General features: G+C 42.0%; 1 protein-coding gene across 1 annotated transcript; it reads left to right on the top strand.

Moving 5' to 3' along the window:
• The first annotated feature begins 1,721 nt into the window (after window positions 1-1,721).
• On the top strand, window positions 1,722-21,598 carry LOC124140709 (acid-sensing ion channel 1-like). The gene is made up of 8 exons (XM_046508411.2): window positions 1,722-2,478; window positions 6,340-6,877; window positions 7,863-7,961; window positions 11,381-11,528; window positions 14,725-14,793; window positions 16,713-16,890; window positions 18,031-18,122; window positions 20,241-21,598. Exons 1-8 carry the CDS (start codon window positions 2,276-2,278, stop codon window positions 20,390-20,392), a joined length of 1,479 nt encoding a protein of 492 aa, XP_046364367.2. The 5' UTR covers window positions 1,722-2,275; the 3' UTR covers window positions 20,393-21,598.
• The last annotated feature ends 5,129 nt before the right edge of the window (window positions 21,599-26,727 follow it).

The raw sequence follows: 26,727 nt of genomic DNA, 5'->3' as shown, positions 1-26,727 counted from the left end.
TATGGAATCCTATGAGGGTCAGTGGCGTGTTGTCAGGCAAAAAGCGTCATAATTAACCCAATTGCGACAACGCGAGAACACAACATTTTGACCTTGCAGATGTGGCGTTGTCGCGTGGCGCCCTTTGGTAAACGACACTGCGACAAATGGTCAAAAATGTTGCGTTGTTGCGCTTTTGGTTAATTTTGAACAATATGGACGATAGCATTTAATCTGCTCTCTCCTTCCAGGCAGCCTGGGTGGTCAGATGGACTATAGCATTGAATCTGCTCTCTCCTTCCAGGCAGCCTGGGTGGTCAGATGGACTATAGCATTGAATCTGCTCTCTCCTTCTAGGCAGTATGAGGTGTCAGATGGACTATAGCATTAAATTTGCTCTCTCCTTCCAGGCAGCCTGGGAGGTCAGATGGCCTATAGCATTCAATCTGCTCTCTCCTTCCATGCAGCCTGGGCGGTCAGATGGGCTTCTTCCTGGGAGCGAGTCTGGTGACGGTGGCGGAGATGGGGGAGACGTTGTACATGATGTGGACGCTTTTGAGGAAGATGATGAAGTATGGTGGCATCAAAGCTAAAATGGCTTCTCACAAGTCATTAACACATGGTTAATCCAGACGCGAAGGTTGTTCAAACGACTGTAGGTGTCAGCGTTTAATGTTAGAATATAGCCTAATAGTCACGTGTGTCTCCCATTGTGAAACAATTGTGCGTCTCTCACCAGTACCCCAATATACACGTGTGTCTCCCATTGTGAAACTATAGCTTACTTTTCACGTGTTTCTCATCAGTCAGCGAACAGCCAACACGGAACACACACAACACACACAACAGACACAGACACAGACACACACACACCCACACACCCACACCCACACACACACACATGCAACATATTGTGAATAAAGGAATACCTGAGGTCGAATTTTCATGTTTCTAAATAAAAGCGACAAAAAAACCTTGACAATAATCCTAAAAAATCTATTAAAAGTATTTTGTACAATTCCGACTATGTCATAATCATGTGTTTATGAATCAATATCAGTTGTGAAGATGCAAGGTGAGCGTATCCTGCCTCCACCCGACACAAGTTGTTTCAGATTTCAGTCGTTGGAGTTTTTTGGTGCAAAATGTGCTCCAGATGGAATATATTAACAATGAAATAATTCAAACCCCAGCCTGGTCAACTGGCAGTTATTTAAATTATAATGATTATAATAATAATATAAAATAATAATTACAATAATAATATAAAGGGCATTGTATTTTTATGAGTTCCTTGGATCTAATTTTCAAAACTGAAAGTGATCTCTTTTAAATAGAATTGAACAGAATCTGATGTTTAGGTTAACAATCACTACAGAATCCATTTTAAAAGATTGGCCCATATTCGCCTTTCATTCAATTCGTTATCATTTGATGAGAATCTGAGCCCAGTTGCGTCCACAGCCGATATTGATCAATTGTGTGAACAATGGAACTTTCATTTACAGTACAAACTTTCCCAAAATGAGTTGTTTGACAATCCATTTGTCCAGAAAGCTTAACCAATAATGCAGGTACGACCAATAATGCAGTACACACATCGATCCTGTCCGATGGACTGCCGTGCCTATGAGCGGGTTGGCTGGTGGTACAAACGGGTAACGTCCCAGCAATCAACTCCAGAAAACCACCAACGACTGTACTGGCATTTGTCAAATCACTTAATGGAAGATGGCCGTTAATACACCATGTGCAATAACTCTCCACGTTAGGCGCGAGTATCGACCGTTTGTTCAGAATAATGGAAAGTAGCAGTAGTCATACTTAACTTACAATTAACCATCGCTCTTGTCCACTTTGAAGGTTATCATTTTCATAGACATCAACACGTGGCCAAGTAGACGGTGTGTACATGGCGATTTTCACTGGAGGAGTTCTGGGCCCCGTTCGAAAAGCGATCGCAGCGCAACGACAGTCGTAAGTCTATGTTAAAGTATGGTAGTTCCGATCACTTAGAGCAAAGATAGCTCTGTGGAACGGACCCCTGAACATCGAATGCGTTTGCGCAGATCGTATTAGGGCAACGACTCATCGTATGTAGTCTGTGTAGGTTTAAAGTTCACTGGGCTAGATGCGCATAAAACACAGGACTACCAGATGCGCCGGAATCTGAACAAAGTGTGGAGACGTGGAATAAGAACAGTTAATGGTTATTATGATTGACTGACATGTACTTCTGATTGATGGACTTCTGGCACCACTTTCAAAAAAGGATTCCAATCTGCTGGCACCAAGTATGGAAGAGGATAGTCACACCTGCAGGTGCCCATGTCGAGATCAGCTGCCACCGAATCTGAAAGAGGGCGATCTCCAGGATAGAGTAAAGAAAACATGCATGACTAACAACGACGTCTCCCAAATATGGCGGGGCTTTCTACAGGAGACCACCTTGCATGGGTGTAAGAACGCTGAAGACAGCCAGCGAGGGTCTGTACACAGGTATTATGATGTAGCCCATTTCGTGGTGATATTATGTATTTATCTAAAAATATAAATTTACGCCGACTCTACATCAGTCTGCGTCATTGAAACATATAGAGAGGTTATCTCACGAGTGTATTTTGGGATTGTATATGTCCTGTTTTAGCAATAAACATTGAATTTAGCGAGCCTTGGCAAGCTAAGTACATAGTCCTTATGCCTAATACATGATATTTACCATCCGTGAAGCATGATACCTTTTTATGAAATAGGGTCATGGGTGGCCCAGTCGTCTACGGCGTGCTTTCACTATGCAGAGTTGCGTCCCTTGGGCACGCCAGAAACGCATGCTAGTGGGTTCGAAACCGGGTTCGCCCTTATTATGTTTCAAGGTTTGTCAGGACTATACCCGTGTTCGTGGGTTTTAACCAAAGTGGTAAACGTCTAAGACATGCACCACTTCGCGCTTTTCTCCCACTACAAGCTGACACAACATGATATAGCGGGAAGGCTGTTCAAAGCTTCGTTAAACCAACTCATTCACTCATTCTGTATTACATCTTACCGCGGCAAAGATGTTAAATGACTTTATAAAAAAGTCAGTTAACACCATTTCCGCGGGAAGATGCCTGTATTATTGTATGCCATTCTTAAATTCTATCGTTGAAAAGCCTATTCCCTTCTCTAACAAAATGTTTTCCTGGACTGTGCGCATTAATATATATTACAGATGGTGCAACTTCATAAAGGCAAAATAACAAAACTGTTTATCAAGTTATATCTCCAAAGTTACCAAAACTTGAGTTCTGCCTCAGTTACGTCATATATATCATGTTATACACTGATTTTCGCTATCTTATACCAATATTTTGATGATGATGTCATAGCGACTGATTTGAGAAAACCATTGTCTGAAGAGCATTTGATTCCAAAAGCTAATTTCCCTGTATAGTGACATAGATCTCCCACATTTCACGATGTCCCTATGCCATATTTAACTGTGTTACAAAACCACATTTCACGATGTCCCTACGCCATATTTCATTGTGTTGCAAAACCACATTTCATGATGTCCCTACGCCTTATTTCATTGTGTTGCAAAACCACATTTCATGATGTCCCTACGCCTTATTTCATTGTGTTGCAAAAGTACATTTCACTATGTCACTATACCATATTTCACCGGATATATCCATCTGTCTGGGAGTCAACTCAGTGAAACTCTCCCTCTTCTGTTGTCATGACTCTGTACAATGGATCTCCATTGATTCTGTTGCCATGGCTCTGTACAATGGATCTCTCCCTCTTCTGTTGTCATGACTCTGTACAATGGATCTCCATTGATTCTGTTGTCATGGCCCTGTACAATGGATCTCTCCCTCTTCTGTTGCCATGGCTCTGTACAATGGATCTCCATTGATTCTGTTGCCATGACTCTGTACAATGGATCTCCATTGATTCTGTTGCCATGACTCTGTACAATGGATCTCCATTGATTCTGTTGCCATGACTCTGTACAATGGATCTCCATTGATTCTGTTGCCATGACTCTGTACAATGGATCTCCATGGATTCTGTTTTCATGGCTCTGTACAATGGATCTCTCTCCCATCTGTTGTCATGACTCTGTACAATGGATCTCCATTGATTCTGTTGCCATGACTCTGTACAATGGATCTCCATTGATTCTGTTGCCATGACTCTGTACAATGGATCTCCATGGATTCTGTTTTCATGACTCTGTACAATGGATCTCCATTGCTTCTGTTGCTAGGGCTCTGTACAATGGATCTCTCTCCCATCTGTTGTCATGACTCTGTACATTGGATCTCCATTGATTCTGTTGCTAGGGCTCTGTACAATTGATCTCTTCCTCTTCTGTTTTCATGACTCTGTACAATGAATCTCCATTGATTCTGTTGCTAGGGCTCCGTACAATGGATCTCTCCCTCTTCTGTTGTCATGACTCTGTACAATGGATCTCCATTGATTCTGTTGCTAGGGCTCTGTACAATGGTCCTCTCCCTCTTCTGTTGCTATGGCTCTGTACAATGGATCTCCATTGATTCTGTTGGTAGGGCTCTGTACAATGGATCGCTCTCCCATCTGTTTTCATGACTCTGTACAATGGATCTCCATTGATTCTGTTGGTAGGGCTCTGTACAATGGATCTCTCGCCCACCTGTTGTCACGGCTCTGTACAATGGATCTCCATTGATTCTGTTGCTAGGGCTCTGTACAATGGATCTCCATTGATTCTGTTGCCATGACTCTGTACAATGGATCTCCATGGATTCTGTTTTCATGACTCTGTACAATTGATCTCCATTGATTCTGTTGCTAGGGCTCTGTACAATGGATCTCTCTCCCATCTGTTGTCATGACTCTGTACAATGGATCTCCATTGATTCTGTTGCTAGGGCTCTGTACAATTGATCTCTTCCTCTTCTGTTGCCATGGCTCTGTACAATGAATCTCCATTGATTCTGTTGCTAGGGCTCCGTACAATGGATCTCTCCCTCTTCTGTTGTCATGACTCTGTACAATGGATCTCCATTGATTCTGTTGCTAGGGCTCTGTACAATGGTCCTCTCCCTCTTCTGTTGCCATGGCTCTGTACAATGGATCTCCATTGATTCTGTTTTCATGACTCTGTACAATGGATCTCCATTGATTCTGTTGCCATGACTCTGTACAATGGATCTCCATGGATTCTGTTTTCATGACTCTGTACAATGGATCTCCATTGATTCTGTTGCTAGGGCTCTGTACAATGGATCTCTCTCCCATCTGTTGTCATGACTCTGTACAATGGATCTCCATTGATTCTTTTGCTAGGGCTCTGTACAATTGATCTCTTCCTCTTCTGTTGCCATGGCTCTGTACAATGAATCTCCATTGATTCTGTTGCTAGGGCTCCGTACAATGGATCTCTCCCTCTTCTGTTGTCATGACTCTGTACAATGGATCTCCATTGATTCTGTTGCTAGGGCTCTGTACAATGGTCCTCTCCCTCTTCTGTTGCCATGGCTCTGTACAATGGATCTCCATTGATTCTGTTGGTAGGGCTCTGTACAATTGATCTCTTCCTCTTCTGTTGCCATGGCTCTGTACAATGAATCTCCATTGATTCTGTTGCTAGGGCTCCGTACAATGGATCTCTCCCTCTTCTGTTGTCATGACTCTGTACAATGGATCTCCATTGATTCTGTTGCTAGGGCTCTGTACAATGGTCCTCTCCCTCTTCTGTTGCCATGGCTCTGTACAATGGATCTCCATTGATTCTGTTGCCATGACTCTGTACAATGGATCTCCATTGATTCTGTTGCCATGACTCTGTACAATGGATCTCCATGGATTCTGTTGGTAGGGCTCTGTACAATGGATCGCTCTCCCATCTGTTTTCATGACTCTGTACAATGGATCTCCATTGATTCTGTTGGTAGGGCTCCGTACAATGGATCTCTCCCTCTTCTGTTGTCATGACTCTGTACAATGGATCTCCATTGATTCTGTTGCTAGGGCTCTGTACAATGGTCCTCTCCCTCTTCTGTTGCCATGGCTCTGTACAATGGATCTCCATTGATTCTGTTGGTAGGGCTCTGTACAATGGATCGCTCTCCCATCTGTTTTCATGACTCTGTACAATGGATCTCCATTGATTCTGTTGGTAGGGCTCTGTACAATGGATCTCTCGCCCACCTGTTGTCACGGCTCTGTACAATGGATCTCCATTGATTCTGTTGCCATGGCTCTGTACAATGCCCCCCCTCCCCCCCCCCCCCACCCCCTCTACCCTCTGTTGCCCGGGCTCATTAAAATGGATCTGTATTCCTTCTCTTGATAAGGCACTATTAATTACCTCCTTTCTACTTCCAGGGTACTGTGGACACTCCTGGTCCTCGGGATGCTGGGGGGTCTTCTCTTCACACTCTTCCAGTCCTACAAAGACTTCTGCGAATACAGGGTAATATCTAAAACTCAGATCAACGTGGAACGAGAAATGCCATTTCCTGCAATAACTGTCTGTAATATGAACAATATAGATGTCTTTGAAAAGAATATCTCCCAGACATTGAAGAACTACTTATTCAATTTCACAATCTATGGCAATCTTCCACCAGTTAATTGGTCAGATCCTAAATCACGTGAGCTAGAACAACTCACGCTCAGCTATGTAAATGAACACTATTCAACAAATATGTCTAAGTTCATATCGGCTGTGAGATGGCGAGGTACTGGAGAAATGACTTTTAAGCCAGTCAATGCCTACGTTGGGAAATGCTTCGTGGCGAACACCAATCTTACAGATGTAGCTAAATCCACGTTTGAAGGCCGCAATGGGGGACTGGAGATGTTTCTCAACATTGGGGATGAAGGAGCGATCATGGAAGGGGACTTGACGGCAGGCGCAATGGTATGGCCAGATAAACCTCTCTAAGTCTTCTGAACCAGTACGTTGGACTCATCAATGTCCAAGCACTAACGTTAACTGAACTGTATCACCTCACAACTACTATCATTTTGACAATGATTTGTGGTCAGTGAAATTTCTATTTGTGGTCGGGGCGGTCGGGTAGCCAGGTCGTTAAAGCGTTCGCTCGTCACGTCGAAGACCCGGGTTCGATTCCAGCATGGGTACAATGTGTGAAGCTCATTTCTGGTGTCCCCCGCCATTATATTGCTGGAATATTGCTAAAAGCGGCGTAAAACCATACTCAATCAATCACTCTATTTGTTGTCATCGAAATAAATTTGATAAATACAATGTCTGAATAATGACACAAAAATGTTTTATCAGAAAGACAAGTGTCGTTAAATCAATTAAATGTATATTTTGAACTAGCAGATTTGTTTTAAAAGAATTTTTTTGTAAAACACTGATGACAAATCACACACATCATTATGCATACCGACCCGTGAAGATCCGGGTCAGAATAGGTCTTCAGCAACCAACGCTTGTCGTAAGAGGCGACTAACAAGATCGGGTGGTCAGGCTAACTGACTTGGTTGATGCATGTCATCGTATCCCAATTACGTAGATTGATGCTCATGATGTCAAACACTGGATTGTCTGTCCAGATTCGATTATTTACAGACCGCCATCATATAGCTGGAATATTGCTGAGTGTGGCGTTAAAAAACAGACAAACAAACAAACTAACTAACTAACAATCTTTACACATACCCCACCTCAAAAATGTTAATTCTTGCAAGCGCGGATACAGCGTTTTGGGAGAATGGTGCATACTGTGATGACTAGTCAAATTGTGTCAGATGAAAGTGAAACAACTTGTGTTAGGTAGTCCCCTGTTTTGAGCTTGTTAAACACGTTTTCTTATTATCTAATATACACGTACATGACAATGACTATCAGTACAATGGAAGTCTCAATGTTAAAGATATTTCTGCACGAGCCCAAGGAATATGCGAGGACGTTGGAGAGCGGCATCATGCTGGCCCCTGGAAGCTCATTCTTCATCGACGTCAAGCAAAGCAAGGTGGGATTGATGAGTGTGCATCCTTTAATGTTGTCAATAATGAATCCTGAACGAGTCACTAGGTGTTATAATATTTGAGCGTAGTGTAGGTTATACCGCTACCGCTTAACTTAAGGTCATAAAATTTGTTACAAATAATAAGGTCACTCTTTTTACCTGTATTTCCATGATTGTTTTGACGGGTGCTGTTTGCCTGAAGACCGCCCCCGTAGTAGAGCGTCTACACAGAGAGCAGGAGGTCTGGGGTTCGATCCCCGGCCGCGTCATACCAAAAGACGTCAAAAGATGGTACTTGTTGTTACCCTGTCTGGCGCTCCATATATAAGCGCTAAAACAAGGACTGGTGGGCTCGGAGTCAGTATACAGTGTATGGGTGGGGTATTCGTGTTAGACTGCGGCATGGTATCTCAGTGGGCTAGCACTATGTAATCGGCATTAGTCAGACTAGTACAAGTTGACAAACGCATAACGCACACACACACACACACGTGCATGCACGTCGTTATATAAGTGCATTAATCTTCTATAAGTGCATTAATCAATCGATGGTACTCCATTTCACCTAGCCCTTTTGTCTGAAGCAGTAACTTCGATATTATGAAAAACTGAGTGTTCGAGTTTTGTTGATACAAACAAAAGGAAACGTACTCCGCTATAAGGAAAACTTCGAGGTCTGAACGAGTCTTAAATTTTAAGTTTTATGCTTACAATACACATTGAACATTAATTATTGAAAAAAACGTTTGAGAGGTTTGGGAAATAAAGAAAGGAAATGTTCTCGATACAATGACAGGTAAAATATAATTTTCAAGTTGTATGCTTTCTTTAACTTATTATGCATATGAATATATTATACCCTCGCCAATCATGTTAATGGACATCGCAATAAATACAAGAGACAAAACCATTTCCATAATCACCAGAAATATCAGCTTAAAGTAGGGTCCATTGCACGATTCATAAGGTGAGGTGAGGTGAGGTGAGGTGAGGTGAGGTGAAATTTGGTTTAACTCGCGTCCAAGATTAGTGCACTTATATAGCGACATGCATGGCTGCTTGTGCTAGTCCGGACTAGCACACTGAGATACCATGCCGCAGTTTAATATGAATACCCCACTCAGACACAGTATACTGACTCCGAGCCGACCAGTCCCTTTATGCCGAGCGCCAGACAGTGTAACAACAAGTACCATCTTTTGACGTCTTTTGGTATGACGCGGCCGGGGATCGAACCCCAGACCTTCAGCTCTCCGGGCGGACGTTCTCCCACTAGACCACGGAGGCGGTCCATACGAATCATAAGTATGTGTCAATGAATACCAATATCAGTGATGACATCAGTAGTTAGTGACGAGATGAGCTTACCCCGCTCCACTGGTGGTATTCGTCACAAATACATGCAAAGGCAAGTCATTTAGTTACCGAGAAAACGATATGTGAAATACTGGATTTCCTTATTGTCATCTATGTGAATTTGGGATTAAGACCTTTCGGCAAGTAGTTGTCATCCCCATGAGCGCCAGTCCTTCTCTTCATGTTGATCTGTTTCTTTATGCACATGGATAGGAATTTCTGCTCAGATTGGCAAATTCAAAGCAAGGGAAGTTTAACTTACGCTTCAGGTATATCGATGATCTGATATCGTTCAGTAACAAGCAAATAGCCACTTCGCTTCCACTGATTTACCCATCTGAACTAGAAATAAAAGAGACCAGTACAACCAAACGCCTCATCTGTTTAATATTTACATCTATGCATAAAGATTCAAAGTGTGTCTTCCTCTCATGTTACACTTAACGCTATATCTTTCACTACCTTGTGCTTAACATTATTTCTTCCACTTCCGTTACGTTGATCGTTGTATCTTCCTCTCCCGTTACACATAACATTGTATCTTTTACTTGCGTCACGCTTAACGTTGTATCTTCTACTCCCGTTATGCTTAACGTTGTATCTTCCACTCCCGTTATGCTTAACGTTGTATCTTCCAATCCCGTTATGCTTAACGTTGTATCATCCACTCCCGTTATGCTTAACGTTGTATGTTCTACTATCATTATGCTTAACGTTGTATGTTCTACTCCCGTTATGCTTAACGTTGTATGTTCTACTCCCGTTATGCTTAACGTTGTATCTTCTACTCCCGTTATGCTTAACGTTGTATCTTCCACTCCCGTTATGCTTAACGTTGTATCTTCCACTCCTGTTATGCTTAACGTTGTATCTTCTACTCCCGTTATGCTTAACGTTGTATGTTCTACTCCCGTTATGCTTAACGTTGTATCTTCTACTCCCGTTATGCTTAACGTTGTATCTTCCACTCCCGTTATGCTTAAGGTTGTATCTTCCACTCCTGTTATGCTTAACGTTGTATCTTCTACTCCCGTTATGCTTAACGTTGTATCTTCTACTCCCGTTATGCTTAACGTTGTATCTTCCACTCCCGTTATGCTTAACGTTGTATCTTCCACTCCCGTTATGCTTAACGTTGTATCTTCTACTCCCAATATGCTTAACGTTGTATCTTCTACTCCCGTTATGCTTAACGTTGTATCTTCCACTCCCGTTATGCTTAACGTTGTATCTTCCACTCCCGTTATGCTTAACGTTGTATCTTCTACTCCCGTTATGCTTAACGTTGTATCTTCTACTCCCGTTATGCTTAACGTTGTATCTTCTACTCCCGTTATGCTTAACGTTGTATCTTCCACTCCCGTTATGCTTAACGTTGTATCTTCTACTCCCAATATGCTTAACGTTGTATCTTCTACTCCCGTTATGCTTAACGTTGTATCTTCTACTCCCGTTATGCTTAACGTTGTATCTTCTACTTGCGTCACGCTTAACGTTGTATCTTCAACTCCCGATATGCTTAACGTTGTATCTTCTACTCCCGTTATGCTTAACGTTGTATCTTCCACTCCCGTTATGCTTAACGTTGTATCTTCTACTCCCAATATGCTTGACGTTGTATCTTCTAGTCTCATTATACTAATATACCACACAATGAACCCAAATATTAACAATTTAAATGTATACCTTAATTAGAATGTTGCTTTCGGGAGGAAGGAATGGTCTGAGGGTCGAAAACCACAAGGCGGAAAGTTTGTTTGTTTGTTGTTTAACGCTGCACTCAGCAATATTCTAGCTATTTGACGGCGGTCTGTCAATAACGAGTCTGACTAGTCAATTCAGTGATTGACTTCATGAGCATCAATCTACGCCATTAGGATATGATGACATGCATAAACCAAGTCAACGAGCCTGACCACCCGATCCCGTTTGTCGCCAAGTAAAGTGGCCTTTTACGGCAAGCATGGGTTGCTGAAGACATAGTCTTCTCCGGATCTACGGGTCAGACGGAAGGTAATGTTTGCTGAATGGTCTCATGATTCATTTGAGGAAACCTGTGTTTGCAGTACAAGTACATGCCTGCCCCCTACAAGTCGTATGGCGACTCCTACTGCGTCGACGTAGACAGCACCTACAGCTACGACGGATGCATGCGAGCGTGGGCGTCTACACAAGCTGCCACAGCGTGTAACTGCACCAGCGTAATTGAACCACGTACGTTCCTGAATATCCTCTCTCTGGCAGACATGCCCTACAACACAAGAGTGTATTCACACAGGGAATCTGCCTTCTGAATTAAATATCCTGTTGCACCAGGTGTCCGTTTAGATGTCAAAATATATGCCAGCAGGTTGGGTTCTATGTTCAATATCCTAATGGTGGATGTTTCGTGTAGTTGTATCCTTTATGGTGTATGTTCCGTGTAGGTATATCCTATATGGTGTACTTTTCCTGTAGTTATAGCCTACATGGTGTATGTTCAGTGTTGGTATATCGTACATAGTGTATCATCAGTGTAGTTTTATCCAACATGGTGTATGTTCCGAGTAGTTATATCCTACATGGTGTATGTGCCGTGTAGTTATATCCTACATGGTGTATGTTCCGTGTAGTTATATCCTATGTGGTTTACGTCCCGTGTAGTTATATCCTATATTTTGTATGTACCGTGTAGTTATATGCTATATGATGTATGTTCACTGTAGGTATATCCCATGTGGTGTTTATTCACTGTAGGTATATCCCATGTGGTGTATGTACCGTTTAGTTATATCCCATGTGGTGTATGTACCGTGTAGTTATATCCCATGTGATGTATGTACCGTGTAGTTATATCCCATGTGGTTTATGTATCGTGTAGTTATATCCCATGTGGTGTATGTTCACTGTAGTTATATCCCATGTGGTGTATGTTCCATGTAGTTATATCCTACATGATGTATGTTCCGTGTAGTTATATCCCATGTGGTGTATGTTCCATGTAGTTATATCCCATGTGGTGTATGTTCCATGTAGTTATATCCCATGTGGTGTATGTTCCGTGAAGTTATATCCCATGTGGTGTATTTACCGTTTAGTTATATCCAATGTGGTGTTTGTTCACTGTAGTTATACATGGTGTTTATTCACTGTAGGTATATCCCGTGTGGTGTATGTACCGTGTAGTTATATCCCATGTGGTGTATGTTTACTGTAGTTATATCCTACATGGTGTATGTTCCATGTAGTTGTATCCTACATGGTGTATGTTCCGTGAAATTATATCCTACATGGTGTATGTTCCGTGTAGTTACATCCTACATGGTGTATGTTCCGTGAAATTATATCCTACATGGTGTATGTACCGTGTAGTTATATCCTACATGGTGTATGTTCCGTGTAGTTACATCCTACATGGTGTATGTTCCGTGAAATTATATCCTACATGGTGTATGTTCCATGTAGTTGTATCCTACATGGTGTATGTTCCGTGAAATTATATCCTACATGGTGTATGTACCGTGTAGTTATATGCTATATGGTGTATGTTCCGTGTAGTTATATCCTATATGGTGTATGTTCCGTGTAGTTATATGCTATATGGTGTATGTTCCGTGTAGTTACATCCTACATGGTGTATGTTCCGTGAAATTATATCCTACATGGTGTATGTACCGTGTAGTTATATCCTACATGGTGTATGTTCCGTGTAGTTACATCCTACATGGTGTATGTTCCGTGAAATTATATCCTACATGGTGTATGTTCCATGTAGTTGTATCCTACATGGTGTATGTTCCGTGAAATTATATCCTACATGGTGTATGTACCGTGTAGTTATATGCTATATGGTGTATGTTCCGTGTAGTTATATCCTATATGGTGTATGTTCCGTGTAGTTATATCCTATATGGTGTATGTTCCGCGTAGTTACATCCTACATGGTGTATGTTCCGTGTAGTTATATCCTATATGGTGTATGTTCCGTGTAGTTATATCCTATATGGTGTATGTTCCGTGTAGTTATATCCTATATGGTGTATGTTCCGTGTAGTTATATCCTACATGGTGTATGTTCCGTGTAGTTATATCCTACATGGTGTATGTTCCGTGTAGTTATATCCTATATGGTGTATGTTCCGTGTAGTTATATCCTATATGGTGTATGTTCCGTGTAGTTATATCCTACATGGTGTATGTTCCGTGTAGTTATATCCTACATGGTGTATGTTCCGTGTAGTTATATCCTATATGGTGTATGTTCCGTGTAGTTATATCCTATATGGTGTATGTTCCGTGTAGTTATATCCTACATGGTGTATGTTCCGTGTAGTTATATCCTACATGGTGTATGTTCCGTGTAGTTTTATCCCATGTGGTGTATGTTCCGTGTAGTTATATCCTACATGGTGTATGTTCCGTGTAGTTATATCCCATGTGGTGTGTGTTCCGTGTAGTTATATCCTACATGGTGTATGTTCCGTGTAGTTATATCCTACATGGTGTATGTTCCGTGTAGTTATATCCTATATGGTGTATGTTCTGTGTAGTTATATCCTACATGGTGTATGTTCCGTGTAGTTATATCCTACATGGTGTATGTTCCGTGTAGTTATATCCCATGTGGTGTATGTTCCGTGTAGTTATATCCTACATGGTGTATGTTCCGTGTAGTTATATCCTACATGGTGTATGTTCCGTGTAGTTATATCCTACATGGTGTATGTTCCGTGTAGTTATATCCCATGTGGTGTATGTTCCGTGTAGTTATATCCTACATGGTGTATGTTCCGTGTAGTTATATCCCATGTGGTGTATGTTCCGTGTAGTTATATCCCATGTGGTGTGTGTTCACTGTAGTTATATCCCATATGTTCAGTGTAGTTATGGGGCGGTCAGGTAGCCTAGTGGTTAAAGCGTTCGCTCGTCACGCCGAAGACCCGGATTCGATTCCCGCCATGGGTACAATGTGTGAAGCCCATTTCTGGTGTCCCCCGCCGTGATATTGCTGGAATATTGCTAAAAGCGGCGTAAAACCATACTCACTCACTCAGTGTAGTTATATCCTACATGGTATATGTTCACAGTAGTTATATCCCATGTGGTGTGTGTTCCGTGTAGTTATATCCTACATGGTGTATCTTCACTGGAGTTATATCCCATGTGGTGTGTGTTCCGTGTAGTTATATCCTACATGGTGTATCTTCACTGGAGTTATATCCCATGTGGTGTGTGTTCCGTGTAGTTATATCCTACATGGTGTATCTTCACTGTAGTTATATCCCATGTGGTGTATGTTCACTTTAGTTAACGTAATCCGTTGTCAACCTGCTAGACTAAGACTAATACAAGCAAGTAGCCACTCACACACGGGGCAGACACGTCTATGTCTTAAACTCAATTTAAACTCACACCACACCTGATGTTCCAGTTGAGATCCAGGAGAAGTACCCAGATTGTTCCATGCGCCAGTTCTCGGAGTGCTACGTTGTTGCTCATGGTAAGTTAACAGATGGGATGTTGACACTTGGTAGGGAAGCTTGTAGTAGGTTAACACAAGGGACAGGAACCAGTGCGAGGTTAACGCATGGTAATATAGGACATGTTAACACATGGTATGTTTACAAATGGTATCTTAACACATGTGATGTTTATCAGTGGTAGTTTAACGCATAGTTGTTATCGCATGTTAAACTATCTAAGGCTAGACATCAAGGCAGGTTAACCCATGGTATGTATACATTTGTTCTCCTAACGCGTGGCATGTTTGCTAAGGTACGTTAACCCATTATAGGTTAATGCATGTCAACACATGATTGGTTCCAGCATTGTACGTTAACACATGGTTGGTTACAGCATTGTATGTTAACACATGGTTGGTTACAGCATTGTACGTTAACACATGGTTGGTTACTGCATTATGGTTAACACATGGTTGGTTACTGCATTATGGTTAACACATGGTTGGTTACTGCATTGTATGTTAACACATGGCTGGTTATCGCATTGTATCTTAACACATGATTGGTTCGTTTGGTTGGTTACTGCATTGTATGTTAACACATGGTTGGTTACTGCATTATGGTTAACACATGGCTGGTTACTGCATTGTATGTTAACACTTGGCTGGTTACTGCATTGTATGTTAACACATGGTTAGTTACTGCATTATGGTTAACACATGGTTGGTTACTGCATTGTATGTTAACACATGGCTGGTTATCGCATTGTATCTTAACACATGATTGGTTCCAGCATTGCATGTTAACACATGGTTGGTTACTGCATTGTATGTTAACACATGGTTGGTTATTGCATTGTATGTTAACACACGGTTGGTTACTGCATTGTATGTTAACACATGGTTGGTTACTGCCTTGTATGTTAACACATGATTGGTAACTGCATTGTATGTTAACACACGGTTGGTTATTGCATTGTATGTTAACGCATGATTGGTTACTGCATTGTATGTTAACACACGGTTGGTTACTGCCTTGTATGTTAACACATGATTGGTAACTGCATTGTATGTTAACACACGGTTGGTTATTGCATTGTATGTTAACACACGGTTGGTTACTGCATTGTATGTTAACACATGATTGGTTACTGCATTGTATGTTAACACATGGTTGGTTTCTGCCTTGTATGTTAACACCTGGCTGGTTACTGCCTTGTATATTAACACATGGTTGGTAACCACATTGAAGGTTAACACTTCGTTGGTTACCGCTTTGTATATTAACACATGGTTGGTAACCATATTTAATGTTAACACACGGTTGGTGACAGCATTGTTTGTTAACAGGCCCGTGAAGATCCGGGTTAGAATAGGTAAAAGGCGACTAACGGGATCGGGTGGTCAGGCTTGGTGACTTGGTTGATGCATGTCATCGGTCCCAATTGCGTGGATCGATGCACATGTTGTCAATCACTGGATTGTCTGGTCCAGACTCGATTATTTACAGACCGCCGTCATATAGCTGGAATATTGCTGAGTGCGGCGTTAAACAACAAACCAACCAAACCAAACCAATTGTATGTTAACACACGGTTGGTTACCGCATTGTATCTTAACACATGGTTGGTTACCGCATGTTATGTTAAGCTATAGTTGCTTACCGCATTGTATGTTAACACATGAATGGTTACCGCATTGTATGTTACCATGGCCGTTGCCGTCATGCGTTTGAGCGATCGGTTAAATTGTCATCTGCTTTGTTTTTTTCTCATCAAATTTCATTTTTCCGGATAAGGTAATGTTAAATTTAAGAAACATTGACAAAAATTACCCATATATTTAAATGACAGCTTTTCATGCAATGTTGCTTGGGGTGACGTTTCTTTTGCAGTTCAGTATATTAAATAAACTATATGTTTACAAACAACATATTCCGTATATTTGCATGTTGACAGGATATTTTTTAAAACAAACACTACGTGAGGACTTCCCAGCTTGTCAGAAACCCTGTTCCTATGTGCGGTACGATACCGGAATATCCTTCGCCAGGTATCCGTCTGAGCCGGCAGGTCACTACATGGTCGACCTGATACGCCAACAGGGACATGCAAATGTTACCGTTGACTATTTAAGGTGAGCACGGGTACAATGTAGGCTATATCAGATAAGCACATGTATAAAGTAGTATACACGTATATCAGATAAGCACATGTACATGGTAGCCTTTGTCAGATAAGCACAGCTAAGATTAGACTATATAATGTAAGCACACGTTCAATATGTACTGACGACTAAAATAATCTTTACCAAAATAAAAAAAAGGCCAGACCAAATTTAACAGATATTACTGAGAACAACTCGATTGCAATTGCAGCAACATACACTGCTATATGAACACTAGAGTACTTCAGTTGCACATATACGAGGAGGGTTATAACGACTTCAAAATATATGTTAAATACGAGGTGTAATGTGAAACCCTATCTATCTGAATGTGCAATATGAAACCCTTGCTATCCGTATATGCAATGTGAAACCCTATTTTAAAATTACGTACAATATGAAACCTCTGCTACCCTAATATGAAATGTGAAATGCTATCAATCAATTATAACGAAAAATGTGAAACAGTATCTAACTATACTTGCACTATAAATCCTACTAACTTTTGAGGGGCGGTCGGGTAGCCAAGTGGTTAAAGCGTTCTCTCGGCACGCCGAAGACCCGGGTTCGATTCCCGACATGGGTACAATGTGTGAAGCCCATTTCTGCTGTCCCCTGCTGTGATATTGCTGGAATATTGCTAAAAGCGGCGTAAAACCATACTCACTCTCTCTAACTTTTGATGAGAAGCCACCTCAACAATGTCAGTGTGTATTTAGAAAATGAACCCATAGAAGACAGGTTTAGATCTAAACATGTTTAGGGATGTGTTTGAATCCTAAACGGATTACACATTCGGTGTGTTTCATCTAAACACGTTTAGAGTCTATACGGGTCTTTTCAACATTTTAAACACGTTCAGCTGTTAAACACAATCCTCAACAAAATGGGACCAGGAACACGCTTAAGTTTGGTTCGGGATCTAAACACTTCTACAATGTATGTGCTTCCTAATTTTCACCAGATTCCACTTAGATCAATTTTTAAACTCAATGAACGTCGCAAGACTTCGGTGTCAATTCGGAAACAAATATTAACACTAATATTTAAATAAAATGTACTTGCTGTCGTAAATAGAGGAATTATGAGCAAAACATGTTTCAATTCCAGGAGGAATTTAATACAAGTTAAGATATACTACGACCGGTTCATTACCCAGCGTGTGGAGTACTTCCCAGAAGTCACCATCAACGGCATACTGAGTAAGTCACCATGAACTATGTTAAGCGTAAGTCACCACGAACTGTTTAGAGTAAGTCACCACGAACTGTGTTTAGAGTAAGTCACCACGAACTGTGTTTAGAGTAAGTCACCACGAACTGTATTTAGAGTAAGTCACCACGAACTGTGTTTAGAGTAAGTCACCACGAACTGTGTTTAGAGTAAGTCACCACGAACTGTTCAGAGTAAGTCACCGCGATCTGTGTTTAGAGTAAGTCACCACGAACTGTTTAGAGTAAGTCACCACGAACTGTGTTTAGAGTAAGTCACCACGAACTGTGTTTAGAGTAAGTCACCACGAACTGTTCAGAGTAAGTCACCGCGATCTGTGTTTCGAGTAAGTCGCCACGCACTGTATCTAGAGTAAGTCATCACGAACTGTGTCAAGAGTAAGAAACCGCGAACTGTGTTTAGAATAAGTCGCCACGAACTGTGTTTAGAGTAAGTCACCACGACCTGTGTTTAGAGAAAGTCGCCACGAACTGTGTTTAGAGTAAGTCATCAAAACAGTGTTCAGAGTAAGTCATCACGAACTGTGTTTAGAGTAAGTCGCAACCAACTGTGTTTAGAGCAAGTCGCCACGAACTGTGTTTAGTGTAAGTTGCCACGAACTGTGTTCAGAGTAAGTCGCCACAAACTGCACTTAAAGTATGTCACCACGAACTGTGTTCAGTGTAAGTCGCCACGAACTGTGTTTAGAGTAAGTCGCCACGAACTGTGTTTAGAGTAAGTCATCAAAACAGTGTTCAGAGTAAGTCATCACGAACTGTGTCACCTACTAAGTCAATATGAGCAGCCCAATGAGTAAGTCAGTTTCAACAGCCTACTGAGTAAGTCAGTTTGAACAGCCAATCGAGTAAGTCAGTATGAACAGCCTACAAAGTAAGTCAGTATGAACAGCCTACAAAGTAAGTCAGTATGAAATGCCTACGGAGTAAGTCAGTATGAATAGTCTACTGAGTAAGTCAGTATGAACAGTCTTTTGAGTAAGTCAGTATGAACAGCCTACTGAGTTATTCAGGATGAACAGCATTATAAGTAATTCAGTATGAACATCCTACTGAGTAAGTCAATGTGAACAGTCTACGGAGTAAGTCAGTATGAAAAGCCTATTTAGTAAGTCAGTATGTACAGTCTACTGAGTAATTCAGTATGAACATCCTACTGAGTAAGTCAATGTGAACAGTCTACGGAGTAAGTCAGTATGAAAAGCCTATTTAGTAAGTCAGTATGTACAGTCTACTGAGTAAGTCAATATGAACAGCCTACTGAGTAAGTCAATATGAACAGTCTACGGAGTAAGTCAGTATGAACAGCCTACTTTGTAAGTCAGTATTAACAGCCTACTGAGAAAGTCAGTATGAACAGCCTACGGAGTAAGTCATTATGAACAGCCTACTGAGTAAGTCAGTATGAACAGCCTACTGAGTAAGTCAGTATGAACAGCCTACTTTGTAAGTCAGTATTAACAGCCTACGGAGTAAGTCAGTATTAACAGCCTACGGAGTAAGTCAGTATGAACAGCCTACTGAGTAAGTCAGTATGAACAGCCTACTTTGTAAGTCAGTATTAACAGCCTACTGAGGATGTCGGTATGAACAGTCTACTGAGTAAGTCAGTATGAACAGTCAACGGAGTAAGTCAGTATGACGGCCTACTGAGTAAGTCAGTTTGAACAGTCTACCGAGTAAGTCAGTATGAACAGCCTACTGAGTAAGTCAGTATGGACAGCCTACGGAGTAAGTCAGTATGAACAGCCTACTGAGTAAGTCAGTATGGACAGCCTACTGAGTAAGTCAGTATGAACAGCCTACTTAGTAAGTCAGTATGAACAGCCTACTGAGTAAGTCAGTTTGAAGAGCCTACTAAGTTAGTCAGCATGAACAGCCTATTGAGTAAGTAAATATGAACAGCCTACTGAGTAATCCGGTATTAACAGTCTACTGACTAAGTCAGTGTGAAAGCCTACTGGACAAGTCAGTATGAACAGCCTACTGAACACTGAGTACCGACTAAGTTGTCATGAACATCATTTTGACTAAGTTACCAAGAACTGAGGTCAGATGGACTATAGCATTGAATCTCCTCTCTCCTTCCAGGCAGCCTGGGTGGTCAGATGGGCTTCTTCCTGGGAGCGAGTCTGGTGACGGTGGCGGAGATAGGGCAGACGTTGTTCATGATGTTGTGGACGCTGATGAGGAAGATGATGAAGTATGGTGGCACCAATACTAAAGTAGCTTCTCTCAAGTGATAGGCCTACAGCTAATTCAGTCGCGAAGGTTGTTGCTGTAGGTTCCCGGATTTGGTGTTAGAATAATGCAGACGTTAAATGCACATTGTGCATAGTTACTATGTAAAAATACCCCCCATTAGCCTATCATACACGTGTGTCATTCATTGTGAAACAATAGGTTTAAAGAAACAAATGTATTATGACACAGGGAGTAAGATTTGTTCCCCTTTGACCACTAATGTTTCATATTTTGCGTTGAGCTTGGTTTGTCGCCCTTCACTATAGCGCTTTCTTTCCACGTATTTTAATTAAACAATATGGCCGCAGTCAAATTAGCAAAATGTTTGTGTTACCAACTGCTAAGGGTTTTGAGAAATATGATGCCAGAGGGATCTCAAACAAACGCTAAGAGAAAGGGGACAGGGGCACAGATGCCTGACATAATGGATGCGTTGAGGAAGAGTGCGAGTGATGCTGATTTTGTCACCAGCAGCCATCCGGGGGAATACGGCGCCCAAATTGGTTTGCTGTCGCCGTATATGTCGGACAAAGCCACGGTAAGCTAACTGGAGAAAGAGTGTGTTGTGTTCGAGGCCACGATGAAGAAGTTACAGGTTGAAAACAGAGTTGGCAGCTTTCTCCCAAAGGCTGACCTCAAGAGTGCGTACAGATCTGTACGACTACACCCAAGTAGCTAGGGCACTACAGGACTGTGCTAGAGGTCGTTTATGGATTACCGACCTCTCAGGTCTGTCAAAACTATTATGAGGACTTTTCCTACATCAACCTGCAAGTCGACATGGGTGTAGTTAAAGTATGCACATAAAGTTTTAGGAGACTTTGGCACTCATTTTCCCTGCTTCGAGATGGTGCTAGTCATGGAAGAAGAATGTAATTATTACATCTGATAATATCTGAGCTAGATCCTTTATCAGTCAAGGTTCATGTGATAATCTATATTAGTGTATTATATAAGTAATCTGTTCAGTGATATTTTACATTGTTGCTTTAAGGTAGAGTTTCTGTTACATGAACACGTGCAGCAGGTCAAAACATGCACTATTGTGTGATAATCAACAAAACGCCTTGTCCTGGGAACTTTTTTGTTGACCAGTGAAGATCAGGGGTAGAATAGGTCTTTAGCAACCCATGCTTGCCGTAAAAAGGGTCTATGCTTGTCGTAAGAGGCGACTATTTGGATCGGGTGGTCAGGCTTGCTGATGCATGTCATCGTCTCCCACTTGCGTGGATCGATGCTCATGATGTCAATCACTGGATTTTCTGGTCCATTTATTTACAGACCGCCATCATATAGCTGTAATATTGCTGAGTGTGGCGTTAAACAACAAACAAACAAAAACAAAAACTTTTTTTGTTGCTGTTGTAAATTTTGAATTGTTTGAAAGGCATTTCTCAGAAGTTGACGGATGACAAAGGAGACACAATGTATGGATTACAACTTCCGTGTGATTTTGTAATAGTTATTACAGCATTATAAAGTAGTCGTTATACGTACAATGTGCTTACTTTGTTGTAAATCATATGGCAGAAAAGGGTGTGAGTGACAGGTCACCCTTTCAGAAGGGGAGGAGTCAGATGGGTGTTTGACATTGGGCTTTCCGGTAGCTGATCCAAGATGTTGAGTGATGCATATCTTCGTTAAATACTAATATCTCGCAGAAGCAAGCTATTGGCAATACAAGCAGAAGGGGCTTCTCTGCAAAAGGATTGAATTCCACTTATTATTCAGTTTGTATTAGCGTTTATATATAAGCTTCTTAAATGTACCCCCCCCCCCCCCCCCCCCCCCCCCTTCTGTGTATGTTATAATGCGTGCACTGTATCTAGTGCTTTCACGGTTGCTATATTCCTTTTTCATCTCCGTTCCACTATGCGCTAGGAGATGTTAGAATGCCATGTGGCCCGTGAAGATCCGCGGTAGAATAGGTCTTCAGCAACCCATACTTGCCGTAAAAGGTGACTATGCTTGTCGTAAAAGGCGACTAACAGGATCGGGTGGTCAGGCTCGCTGACTTGGTTGATGCATGTCATCGATCCCAATTGCGTGGATCGATGCTCATGATATCAATCACTGGATTGTCTGGTTCAGACTCGATTATTTACAGACCGCCGTCATAAAGCTGGAATATTGCTGAGTGCGGCGTTAAACAACAAACAAACAAACAAATATAATGTCATGTACCAGTATAATTCAAAGTTTATATAAAACGTCAACGCCAGATAATAACCAGTCTCGATTATCCGACTTAACACATCCCATTGGGCGTGAAAGGCAAACTCCCATGCTGGTCTATACTGACAATGTATCTTCAAGCTGTTTGTGTGTATTAAACTTGGATAAGATTTATTCTAGTTCCTCAGACTGTTACTTAACACATTGTTGGCTATACTCTATATTTACGAATGATGTTGATGGTGTTATGGACGCTGTTGGGGATGCTGAGGAAGTCTGAAGGCAACAAGACTAAAGTGGCCTTTCTCAAGTCATAAGCCTACAGGTTATCCTGACGCAAAGGTTGTTCAAACTGCGGCAGCTTGTTTCATTTAGTGTTAGAATGCATTTGTCGTTTAATTACTAAACATGTCTCCCCATAGGTAAACAACAGCTCAATATTCTCACCCTAAAACACGCTCACACTCTAAAACACGCTCAGGTGGGTTTGACTAGTAGCCCTGTTAAATCGATCACTATGGAAACAAAGTGTTTATGCTGGAAAACATTCTTTTGTCTGGTAGGAAAACTGTGTTCCACTTAATGACAACCTTTTGTGGGATGCTCGTCATGTATGCTTCCATTTCTTTGTACAGGTGAGCTATCACTGATCACATATTTACAGTATACAAACCTAGTCATGTATATCAACATGAGCGGGAGGCACACGGAACAGCTTGATCAACTCACGTAATGGACAGACATCTGACCTCCCCGATGAATCCCACCATGGGGACGTTGTAAATGCATTCGTGTCCACTGATAATGTTGACAGCGTTCGGAAGATAATGATAGTCAGTGAACGTATAAAAGTTGCATTTAGTTATTGGTTTACGAGAGTAATGAAAGTGCGGTAGTTTGATATAATTGATTAGGGACATGATTAAAATCACCGAGTAAATGTTCCGAAAGCAAATGTTTTCGATTATTGAGTCGGTGACAGATTGTAATATCATGCTTGATTTTCTTGGAGTTGCGTCTTTCAAGTTGTGAGTGAGTGAACGGCAGAGTCGGGAAAATTGGATTTAGGATGTAATGATGTCAATTATATGCGCCACTCCAGTGACCAAGTAGTGAGTGAGTGAGTATGGTTTTACGCCGCTTTTAGCAATATTCCAGCAATATCACGGCGGGGGACACCAGAAATGGGCTTCACACATTGTACCCATGTCGGGAATCGAACCTGGGTCTTCGACGTGACGATCGAACGCTCTAACCACTAGGCTACCCGATCGCCCCCAGTGACCAAGTAAATGTTCCTGTTACAATGTAACACTGGCCAATGGATCAATGTGCACTCGAATTTCATTCTCAGCTCCATGGGGAGTACATGTGTATATACAACCCAAGTTGTCCTATGGGGCGATAGGTTTACAGCCGCTTCACATCTCATCCTACCGGGTACCCATTAACTGCTACGGAAATAAAGGCATATTTCAAACACCGTTGCTTTCTTAGGGAGATATCACGTGTAACATTCACATGTAGTCCAGTAATGGGCAGGATCGAAGACCTAGAAACACTCAGAAGACCGGCTTGCCCGGTCACCCATCCACCTACTCTCCGTGGGTAACGTTACTTGACTTCGCCTCATGTGTGACCTGTGGCCGCACCACAGGTCCAGAGCTAGCCTATTGGTATAAGCATTCGCTCGTCACGCTGAAGGCCCGGGTTCGATTCCCAACATGGGTATAAAGTGTGAAGCCCATTTCCGGTGTCCACAAGACCAAGTTCCGCGACACATTGCTGTAGACATCTCACCTATACAAAGTAAATGTAGTAATAGAGTCTAATGATGATAATAAAATTAATATAATTAAATTATGAAATTGTATCGCGCACTTTCTAATTTATAATTGCTCAAATACACTTATTGTGTATGTATGTTTAAATTAATATCTTATATAAGCCCTACCAATTATAGGTGAGGTGAAATGGGGTTTAACGTCGCGTCCAAGAGTATTGCACTTATATATCGATGTGCATGCAGCGGTGTGCGTGTGCGTGTGCGTGTGCGTGTGCGTGCGCGGCTGCTTGTACTTGTCCCGACTTATGCCGATTTTATGGAGCCAGCCCTCTTAGATACATGTGTGCGTGTGTGCGTTTGTCAACTTGTACTAGTCTGACTAATGCCGATTTCATAGTGCTAGCCCACTGAGATACCATGCCGCAGTTTTAACATTAATACCCCACTCAGTATACTGACTCCGAGCTGACCAGACCTTGTTCTAGCCCCTGACAGGGTAACAACAAGTACCATCTTTTAACGTCTTTTTGGTATGATACGGCCGGGGATCGAACTCCGGACCTTCAACTTTCCGGGCGGTCGCTCTACCATTAGACCACGGGGGCGGTCTCTATCAATTAGAGAGAGTTTCGTGAACCTTTTGTGTGCACAGTGTGAGTTACGTTGACATGACATGGAGATATCTGCCACCGACAATTATGCAGGTCGTGTGGGGAATACCTCCATCTGGTTAATTGCAGGCAGTGTGGTCAGGCATTACTGGTAGTAACAAATTTTCAGTGGTATTTATATTGAGAGAGATTACGGGCACAAAATTGCTACTCGTTATTTACAAGTGCTTGGTTTGAGGCCGTTATCAGAAACCCCATCCAGTGTTGATAGGCGTCTATTGTGACATGAAAGCCAGAATGATTTAAGTAAATTGCACTTGTGGAGTAAATGGGTTCTCAGATCGTGGTGCTCCCGCACAATCCGCAAATCCGACTACAAGACAAACACGGGCACTGATGGGGAACACGCACCTGCTCACACAGATAACCGAAGAAATATTCATATGAAGCCACATTCTTCATTAGTTGCCCCAGATTACCGAGCAGATAGGCTGGTCGTGGAAGGAGCCATATAATGAATGAGACCAACATCGTAGCTTCAGATGTCCGACATGCATTAGGAGTCAATGTGTTGGCTTCGTGTGGACTCGTAAATGTGTGGCATGGCAACACGAATCAGTTGTCATCTGCACTGTTAGAAACATTTTTGTTTTGACATGACCATAATAGCACGAATATGGTATATGGATGCATTGTCATCGGATCCATTGGACATTGGACATTACGTCTCCGAGACCTGTTCAATATTTTCCCTGAACTGTGATAATAAGAATAATGAGATTCAACGCATCCACTATGTCAGCCAACGCGACAAACCCGGAACTACATGGCATCAACACCTACGTTGTCGTTATCGTCTGTGTCCTTGCTGACACCCTAACCATTCTGAACAACGTCATCATCATATTCATCACCTACAGGATGTCGGGCATCAAGGAGATATCGGGAGTGTTGATCTGCAACCAGGCACTTGCAGATATTGGTGTCGGCGTGACGTTCATGGTCTACAGCTGCGCTGATGCGTTCCATTATCAAGGGCATACTATTTTTCTTGCTCTGGGTTGGATGAGGATGTTCGCGTTCATCTTTTACAGCGAGTCAATGCAGATGCTGGCTGCCATTGCCTGCAACCTTTGTTTCGCCATCTGTCGGGCACATGACTACGCGATGCATATTACAATCAGACGGGTTTGTGTTTTGATTTTCCTGACATGGATGATCAACATAGCCCTGTCTTTGTTAGACCTATCATCCGACACATTCAACAAGTCCCGAGCATTGCCCCACATGTTCTTAGCAGACCAAAATGCTTCTGACTGGTGGATTATAGCATTAGATCTGACAACACTTCTGGTAATACCTCTCGGTGTCGCTATTGTCAGCTTCGTGAAGATCTTTCAGTTCGCTCGCACGTTCAGCGACCTTCAGAATGTCAACTCCCGAACCACAAGGCACATCCGTCACGCCATGTCGATACTCGTTATAGGAATCATATACATGCTGACATTTCTCCCTGTGGTGGTCACCCAGATGGTCCTCAAGTCTCGCACCGCCGCCAGCTACGGTGACAGTGTCATCAGCCTCACGGCCCTGTTCATCAACTACGCCTACATGGCCCTGAAACTGCCTCTGCTCCTCGCCCTGTTCAGGTCGTATCGGGAATCGGTCACCCAGATTCTCTGCTGTTCAAACAGGCGAGTTCATGACGTCAATGAAATGAAAGTGTACACGTCTAATCGACACATAACGGAAGCACAACAAA

The sequence above is a fragment of the Haliotis rufescens genome, unplaced genomic scaffold (genome assembly GCF_023055435.1).
Source record: "Haliotis rufescens isolate VD_foot unplaced genomic scaffold, xgHalRufe1.0.p SCAF_3, whole genome shotgun sequence".
Taxonomy (NCBI): Eukaryota; Metazoa; Mollusca; class Gastropoda; order Lepetellida; family Haliotidae; genus Haliotis; species Haliotis rufescens.
Note: the sequence above shows the minus strand (reverse complement) of the source record. Positions and strands in the feature narration are given on the sequence as shown.

Coding starts and splice junctions, on each gene's coding strand:
- LOC124140709 (XM_046508411.2), top strand. CDS start 2,276: ATGGAAGAGGATAGTCACACCTGCAGGTGCCCATGTCGAGATCAGCTG. Junction 6,878..7,862: donor ACTTGACGGCAGGCGCAATG/GTATGGCCAGAT, acceptor TCAATGTTAAAG/ATATTTCTGCACGAGCCCAA. Junction 18,123..20,240: donor CACCATCAACGGCATACTGA/GTAAGTCACCAT, acceptor CTCTCCTTCCAG/GCAGCCTGGGTGGTCAGATG.